We start from the raw sequence: 9,389 nt of genomic DNA, 5'->3' as shown, positions 1-9,389 counted from the left end.
TCTTTTTTTTTTTTTTTTTTTTTGTGACTGGTAAGGGGATCGTAACCCTTGGCTTGGTGTCGCCAGCACCGCGCTCAGCCAGTGAGCGCACCGGCTATCCCTATATAGGATCCGAACCCACAGCCTCGGTGCCCCCAGCACCGCACTCTCCCGAGTGAGCCACGGGGTCGGCCCAGGGTTTCTTTTCTCACAGGATTAAAATCCAAAGTTCTTACCTAAAACTGCAAGGCCTTTGCATGTGCTGTGCCTGCTGCCTGGACAAATCCTCCCCTACATACGAGTCCGCAAGGCTCGCTCTCTCTGCTCCTTCAGCCCTTCCCCTCTCCCTTTTCCACACCTCCCCTCTTCCCTGGTCCTCAAAACCCAGAGGAACTGAGGATAGGGTTGCACTTGGGATATACATCACACATGCGTGTGTGATTCCCATTCTCGAGGGGAAGCATATTTTATTCTGTCATTTTGTTGCATTGTATTCTATTTATTTCAGGTTCGTTGGGGAGAAAAGGGTTCCACGGAAGAAGGCGCTAAGTTGGAAAAGGCAAAGAATGCAAGGGTCAAGATGCCAGAGCAGGAGTACGAATTTCCTGAACCCCGAAATCTCAACAACAATATGCGGCGGCCCTCTTCCCCCCAGAAGTGGTACTCTCCGATCAAGGTATGTCTCTCTCTACTCAAAAATCCATCATCACTCCTGATAAAACACTTACCTAGTAAGAAGCAGAATCTTTTGACATGGTAAAACACCAAACTGAAGTCCAGTTTATCACAGGGGAACAAATTGCCAAAATGATGGACTTAGAAGTACAAGTGATTACTCTCTCAATTTCCACATTATCAAAGGTGAATAATAGGCTTTTTTAAAATCCTGGTGGCAGAGTAGTGGAGTGAGCATGGACTATGAGTCAGGTGACTTCAGTAGTCACCCCAGCAGGTGATTATAGATTTCCATAGCATCTCACAACCTCACTGAGTAGGCAGTCCACTGTCTAACAAAAGCGGAAGCATTCTCCTTGAGGCTAATTTCTATTCCTCTTGCCATAACATAAGCCCATTCCCCGTTATCAGAGCCTCCTGCCAGTGTACCACAGCACACTGTGGATCACATTGGCCATGGATCTAGGACTCACTCTTCCTGGCAATGAGCAAATCTCCTTTTTTCTCCACTGTCTTTGTTTCCCCTACAGATCCAAATCTTAAAATCCTCGTTGGCTTATTGGGAAGTTTCAGACATAAGAGGCAGTTAATGCTTCCTGAAGGCATCTTTTCTATTCCTCTTGGGTGGAAATGGCTTTGAACTTGTGTGATTCAGTCCACACTCTTGCTCTTCAGCCTTGCTCTTAAGCATCTGCACTATGCCAGTTGTCAGAGAACACTAGAAATCATAGCTGAAAAGAGTCTAGACATAATCTGTCCTTATTCTCTTATTTCATACAGGAGAAAGCTGAGATAGGCAAAGTCCTTGCTCTGCCGAAGTCTAGAACCCAAAGCCCCAACTCAAGGCCACAGCCTCCAATCCCACACTGCCAACAGAACTGGGCCAACGCCAAGGCCTCGAGTGAAATCCTCAGTATAAGAGCCAGCTCCTGCCACCACTCCCTACGCACGCACACACACAGCCTTGCCCTCTTCCAATGGCAACAGAAAAAAACTTTCATCATTAGCACTGAGTTATTTGCTGTTTTAGTGCAGCCCTTCTACAAAATCAAAAGAAACACCATTTCAAACAGTGGAATGAAACTTTACTGGCAATCAGTCAAGCCAGCTCAGGCTCACCCGAATTACAATACATCTCCATTTTGGTTTGCCATGTTTAAATCTGTGAGATTCTTTTTTAAGATAAGCCACCCTGGGGCAATGGTTTGAACTCTGAAGAGATGTGGGCGAGATGCAGCTTGCTTGACTAACAGCTGTTTGCTTCTAATTATTTTCTAATGGGGAACATGCAGTGGCATGTGTATGCGGCAGACAGGAAGGAGCCAGTGGATTCTCAGAGATGAAGAAAAAGGGGATTTTCTATTATGTCGTTTTCAGGAACCCATACCTTGTGACTAACAAAACATCTTTGGTTGTAGCTAAATTTTCATTTCTGTAATCTTGGACATTGAGAGAACATTAATTCTGTTTAAAGAATCCAATTTCTGCTTGAGAGCATGTTATTCCTCTATTAACTGGTGGCTTAGGACTGAGTTTTATAAAATAAATAAACATATTGACAAATACATTTAGAAATTGAAAAACATTCCCAACACGCACTTGGAATTAGCATCAATTCCATGAGTATTTGTCACATACCTACTATGTGCCAGGCACTGCCAGATGCTAAATATGCAAAGGTTCTCAAACCTGGCTAAGTATCTGAATCACCTGGGAGCCCTTTAAAAATACAGTTTCTGGGCCAGCCCGGTGGCGCACTGGATAGTGCGCCGCTTGGGAAGTGCGGCGGTGCTCCCGCCCAAGGGTTCGGATCCCACATACGGACCGGTTCCCGCTCACTGGCTGAGCGAGGCGCGGGAGCAACGCCGAGGGTTGCAATCCCGTTGCCGGTCCCCGGTCCGGTACGGGGGCAACACTGAGGGTTGCGATCCGTTGCCAGACACGGAAAAAGTAAAAAAAAAGACAAAAAAAAAAATACAGTTTCTGAGCCCTAGTGACTCAGGATCTCACCAAAGACCTCCAACAGCACACTGGCCTTCACATCTTGCCCACTTTTTCTCATCAATCCCCAAGGCCTCCCTTTTCAGATTTCACATCCAAACTCCCCCAATGATCACTCCCTCCACAGTCCTGGCTCTGGCGCTTTAGCATCAGCATCAACTTGTTAGAAATGCACTTTCCTGGACCCCACCCAAGATCTCCTGAATCAGAAGCTGTGAGGGTGGGGTCCAGCTATCTGGGTTTTAATAGTCTAGTTAAGAAGTTGTCACCAAAGGTTCCAGCCAGCATTCCATTAGAGGTTCCCTGAGGGCAGGAACTATGGTGCCTGGATTATTAAAACAAAGAGGCCATGATCATACCTCGGTGATTTGTCAGGAGTGTCAGCAAGGAGACCCACATTAAATTTCACACTGAGTCCATGTTAACCACAAACACAACTGCTGGATTAATGTTAAGTGCTCGGGGATCTGAGTGTCATGGAGTCACCTGAAAGGCTAGGTAGAAAAGATCTATGATGCTAGTGGACTTGCTAGGCTCCTCGGCAGGACTCCCTCACTAGGACATGAGAAAGCATGGATGCCCCTCTTGCCTGATGGAACAGCTCATGCCAACATTTGCTCAGCTACTTCTGCTAGGTAGGAGATGTATAAGTAGCCCAATGGTGTGATTACTCATGTTTACGATCCTGCTGTCTACCAGATTTGACCTCCTGCAGGCACCAAGTATGCTTTGAATCCCCAATAAACAGCATTGTACCTGGCACAGAGGAGAGACTCCACCATCCCTTATTAAAGAGCTGAGGCATGGGATGTAATTATGAAACTACTCCCAGAGAGTCACGCCAGTCAGACCACACAGATCACTTTGGGACATTCCATCCAGGAAGGTGACATTCTTCTTGCCATCTCTTTGAAGAGAGGGGAGAAAAAGAGGTCATCTTAGGAGTATCTTGGCTGAGTGGTGAAGGAAGGGCAGAACAAGGAGAAGAGAAGCCCAAAGGAATTTGAAAGTAGTAATGTATCGTCTTTGTCTAGAACAAGAAGGGCAGACTTGCTAGGAGAACTTGAACGTTCACACTGTGTAGCACAACGCACGCTCCCTGCAGAGCACCATTCTCGCCACAATGCCTGCAGACGTTTGCTAGGCCTTGGGCAATGTGTCTAGCCTCATGCAGAGCCATGAACTCTGCTTCCCTTTTCTGAGACTTCTCCTTGGATTGTCATGGTCCTGGCAGGAAACAGAAGGTGCACACAAAAGAGATGAACTAACACAGGTGTGGACAGGGTCAGGGGAGTCCACATGGGTGGTTGGTGAGGCCCCCAGGGACCAGCAACAGCAGGAGCTGGTACACTCCTAGACCTGCAGAGCCAGGGGGAAATGGTGTTACTAGAGCCCAGTAAGAGCCACAGCCCCGGAGAAGAGACCACCCAGTGGGAACTGTGGCTACAGAGCAGGAGTCAGCCATCTAAATTCATCCCAAGAGCTGTTTTTATATGACCTCAAGCAAAGAATGGTTTTTATACTTTTAAATGGTTATAGAAGTACTTATATAATATCCTCCCTTTTGCCTTTCGGCCTGCAAAGCCTAAAATCTTTACTGTCTGGCCCTTGACAGAAAAGGTTTGCAGACCCTTGCCCTGTAGGACCACAGCCACTGCTGGGGATAGGGGGCAACGAAGGAGCAGAAGGAACCCACAGAACTTAGGGGTGCAGGCAGCTCATGGAGAGCGACCCGGACAGAAAAGGTTTGCAGACCCTTGCCCTGTAGGACCACAGCCACTGCTGGGGATAGGGGGCTACGAAGGAGCAGAAGGAACCCACAGAACTTAGGGGTGCAGGCAGCTCATGGAGAGCGACCCGTCCACTCTCTGCCCACCTGCCATCCCCACTTTAAACAGGAAGAACACCTCACCTAGCACAAAACCCTCAGCAGGTACTGGGGAGACTCCTAGTTCCCCAGCCGAAGTGGCCAGAATCACATACATATTTAAATGTGTTGCACTGACCTCACTTTTCTCATGCATTCCATGAAATAGAGTTGAGAGCAGGTGAGCATTTTTGCCAGGCAAACCCAGCGGGAGCTCACAGAGGGAAGAGGTCCACAATGGGCCTTCTCTGCCCACTGTCCCCCATCTAAGTTAGGGCACTGACCATATGACCACATTTCCCTCCTTGCTCATTCCAGGCTCGCGATCAGGAAATTTTCCCTGATATTTAGCCTGCATTTTCCTTTGCTCGGTTTTCGCCCTCTGGATTTGCAACACCCCTGCTTCTCATTAAATTGGGACTGACGATTTTAGACAAGATGAGTCATGCCCCAATATATGGCCACCAGATAGATTAAAACCAGAACTGTTTTCAGGTTTGTCAGAAGGCTTGCAGCCTTCAGAGAAACCATTTTTCTCCTTCTCCAGTAGCTCCTCCACGTGACTGGAAATGACAGAAATGACAGCTAAAGGACACAAGCCAGACTCTGGTCTGCCAGGCAGACCACTGTTCTCTGCAAGAGAGCCAGGCTGTGAAAGGGGAGGGGCAGCCTGTTCTACTTGCAGGGAATGAGAGGGGGGTGGTCTTCTGTTCATTTCCTGTCCAGCCAACCTGTCGTCCTGGCCTTAAACACCTTGACCCTGAAGTCAAGCAGCATTCGGTCATGAAGCTGTATGTGGCCAAGTAAGACATACCGGAGCATTAAGTGTTGTCAGATGTGCTGTTGATGTTGAACAGATTTTGTCTCTCTCTGGCTACTTTATAGAATGGTTCCAAACTTTTCTTAAAGAAAAACCAAAAGAAAAAAAAAAAAGGCAAAACAAAAATTACCCTGTGTGGGGGTGTGGGTGGGGGTGTAGGAAAGTTTCCAACTTTATCCACTAATTTACTTCATTTGAGGGGAAGCCTGGGTCACACTATTTACCATGTATTTCAAGTTGTAAAAATTCAGGCCCTTTTAAATTGAACTAGCCTCAGGTTCTCAATCTCTAACTTCCAACTAGATTAGGCAGACAAACCAGAAGAAAAGACACAGCTGCTGCCTGGCAAAAATAAAGAGGAAACCAACCACAAACACCCATGCTCCAGGGTGCTTTGAATGAAGGCCACATAAACATTCCCGGCACAGTCTTATTGTTTAGAAAGAATCGAAAGCTAGAGTTTGCACAGAACTTGCAGTTTGTCTGCCTTTATGGATTGAAAGTCTGTGGATTGGATTTGAAGCTGAGATATGGTTTGGGAGCCTGGAATTGGTAAATTTCTCATTTTATAGTCAAACTGTGTCAACTTCATATGAAAGACTATTTTTAAATGTCAGCTCATATGCTCTGGTGAAGGGTTCCGAGGTTTGTGGAGAAATCTTTGTCTTAGCTTCACAGAAGCAGTTGAGCATTTCGCCTGGGGAATGAGGACCAGTGTCTTAAAGGCACCCTGTGGAGAGGCTTGTGCGTGAGGGACACCCAGATCTGAGCTAAATAAAGTAGAGTCAACTTGGCAGGCTCCTCCCAGGCTTTAGGTAAAGCCCAGGAACTGGTTGGAAGAATTCCCTGAGACACTTCTAGCCCCAAAAGGATGTTATTCGTAAGCCCATTAGCTACTACCTTTAAATGACAGGCATTTGCTGACATCCAGAAAATCAAGGCTTTGCACTTCTCTTTAACTTTAAAAGAGTTATTTTTATCCTCTGCTTACCTGGCTGTAAACACTCTTTTTCTAAAGCTTACTTCAACTCTTGCATAAAAAGCTACCTGATGTAGGAGTAGAAAGAGGTGTAGGTTGTGTAGATTACCCAGATTTTTCTCTGTGCCACAGACTGGGGACTCTGGGTTCATCTGTGGGACAGTCAGAACTCAGAATGCTGAGGATATGACTGGAACTAGCTAGTCTCACCTTGGCCAGAAGAGCCCTGTGACAGCAGGTCACCTGGATAAAACTCAGCCAGCTAGCCAGGCACAGCTCCAAGTGCTTTCCACGCACGAAAACTTTCATTTCATGCAACTCTCAAAAGTGGGAACTGCTACTGCTCCCATCTTACAGATGGAAAAGCCAAGGCATAGAGAGGTTAGGTAACCTGCCCAAATTCATACTGCTAGTAAGATGTTTCATGGAGTATTTTAGTAATTGCAGTGCATCCATATGGGCTAGCAATAGAATCTGTTATTAAACAATAGAAGGAGAGAGGACAGGGAGCCTGAAGTAAAAGGCTCATTGGGAAGGGGCCGGCCCGGTGGCGCACTGCTACAGTGCGCTGCTTGGGAAGCGCGGTGGCGCTCCCGCCGAGGGTTCGGATCCCACATACAGACCGGCCGCTCACTGGCTGAGCGAGGAGCGGGGGCTACACCGAGGGTTGCGATCCCGTTGCCGGTCCCGGTCTGGTACGGATGTGACACTGAGGGTTGCGATCCGTTGCCAGTCACGAAAAAAGACAAAAAAAAAAAAAAAGGCTCATTGGGAAACTATTCACAGAATGAGTGACAGATGATGAGGGCCTGGGCTGAAGCAGGGGCCATGGAGATGGTGGGACACAGGTGGACAGGCAGAGGCGGCTGTTACCAAGAGAACATCCACAAGACACGGTTGATGTTGGATGTAAAGAGGTGGCAGAGAGAGACGAGGGTGGAATGATCCTCTGGTGTCCAGCTTGTCCGTCTGGATAGATGGTGGTGCCATGAACCAAGACAGGGTATGCGAAAGGAGGAGCAGGTTTGGGGAGAAGCAAGTTGACTCAATCTGTGATGTTTGTTTAAGATCTGGTAGGTAAATGGATATCCAGATCGAGAGCTCCAGAGAAGACTAAGCTGAAGGTGACTATCCGTGAGGCTGAATGAGAACACTCAGCCCAAGGGATGAGAACAGAAGAGGGCCAAAGAGAACACCACCATGTGCAGTGTAGGCAGAGGAGGAGGAGCCAAAGAAGCTGAAAAGCACTGATGGGAGAGGCAGGAGGGGTCAGGCAGAGGCTGATGGCACAGAGGCCAAGGGAGAGTGTCCAGAAGGGAGAGGCCAGCACAGCAGATCTCTCAGAAGAATCAAGTAAAATGAGCATCAAGGCATTTGGCAATCAGGATGCCATGGCGGCCATAGTGGGAGCAGCTTTGGTGGCATAATTGGGGCAGAAGCGTGCTGAAGAGGAATAAAAACTGTGACTTGGTGTAAGGGAAAATGGGATTGGAGGCGCACAGGATGAATAGAGGATAGACAGATGCGTGCTGTGTAGTTCAAATTATTGGATTCCTACACTCTGCTTTACATTCTTTTCCATTTTTCTACAGATCCTCCCAAATGATCATTTTAATGACTACCATGCTCACAGATAAGATTTAATGAGTACTTTCTATGAGACAAGTTCCTAACTTCAGTATTTAATTTTAAATCTTGTAAGAAGACTATAGAGTAGACAGTATTATTATCTCCATTTTAAAGGTGAGAAAAATGAGGCTTGGGAAGATGAAATCACTTGTCCAAGCTGCAGAGCTGGTCGGGGGTAGACCCAGAATACAAACCCAGGCAGTCTGACTTCAGTCACTTTGTGCTTAAACACTACACTGTGATCTGCTGCCACAAAGAAACATGACTCACTCCCCATTCTCCTGCTATTATACATCAAGGTGGTTTCTGCTGTTTTGCTATGCATGTAGCTTTAAATTTCTGCTGAATTAATTAATACGCTTCTTCAACAGCCAAATTTTCTTCTTTCAGCCCCATCTCATTGCTCCTCATTTGTCAAGGAGTTGAGTGATTAGCTCGCAGAACACCGTGGGTGGGCTGATTTATAAAGCTGGACGCTTGGAGTCCCTTGCCCCCTTCAAAAAAGGGAAAGAAAAAGAAAAAGAGGCATTCATCCAGGAAATCCACCTGGTTATGTCCTGAAATATAAATGCTTATCCCAAAGAACCTTAAAGGAAAACATTTAGCTGATGATTGAAACTGTTTAATGCAGAAAACCATGCTGAACACAGCAGTCATTCTACCCAGTATTCTAAAGGCATTTCAAAATATTTTTAAGGGCTTTTGTAAATTCCTTGCCAAAACAGATGAGAAACACTACACTTGGCAAGACAAAGTTTAACCTACAAGAACTCGAACAACGGTTGATAAAGGTTCAAGAACACAGGGTTTTTTTATGTGTATGTTATCCACAAGAAAATAATTTCAGAACATGAAGTCTTGGAGATGATTCTTGAATTAACACTGCCACTGTAAATGCTTTGTGTTGAGGAACTTAAACTCTCTAGACTTCCCCAGCCTTTTCAGCACTATCAGTCAAAGACCCTTTCTAGATCAGTGTTTTCAAGCATTCCTACAACCCCAGTAGGAAATACATTTTACATCCTGGCCCAGCATACGCCCTCCTCCCCAACACACACACCCATACACGTTTAACTGAAACAAATTCTTCTGATAAATATTATTTATCTTTCTAATTTATTTTATATTTATTATTTTAATATTTATTCTGATAAATATTATTCTGAAAATAATATTACCTCAACATGTGCAATTAACTCTAATATTTTCTTTTCTGTTTTATTTCTTAAAAATTCTGGTCCTAACACACAAAATTGATTTCTTGAAGGCTTGAAGGGTTGCCACCCCCAGTTTAGAAACCCTGTTCTAAAGGATCTAAAGTAAAGCACTCCAGCCAGGAGCTCTACATGAAGAAGACACTGTAGTTGGTGTAATAGAAAGTACGTGAGCTTTGGAATTAGACAGACATGGGTTCCGATCACAGCTCTCCAGTTCACAAG

The 9,389-nt window shown here is 45.9% G+C and overlaps 1 protein-coding gene across 1 annotated transcript in view; it reads left to right on the top strand.

Annotated features, from left to right (window-relative positions):
• Window positions 1-9,389, top strand: part of ANTXR1 (anthrax toxin receptor 1) — a gene marked incomplete at both ends in the record, with an annotated part of 224,880 nt that overhangs the window by 162,708 nt on the left and 52,783 nt on the right. Inside the window, one exon of the mRNA XM_008583503.1 lies at window positions 488-655. Within this exon, the coding sequence (XP_008581725.1) occupies window positions 488-655 (168 nt within the window). The remainder of the gene's footprint in view (window positions 1-487; window positions 656-9,389) is intronic.

The sequence above is a fragment of the Galeopterus variegatus genome, unplaced genomic scaffold, assembly GCF_000696425.1.
Source record: "Galeopterus variegatus unplaced genomic scaffold, G_variegatus-3.0.2 Scaffold2944, whole genome shotgun sequence".
NCBI lineage: Eukaryota > Metazoa > Chordata > Mammalia > Dermoptera > Cynocephalidae > Galeopterus > Galeopterus variegatus.
The sequence above is the reverse complement of the archived record's forward strand: the minus strand, read 5'-3'. Positions and strand labels throughout refer to the sequence as shown.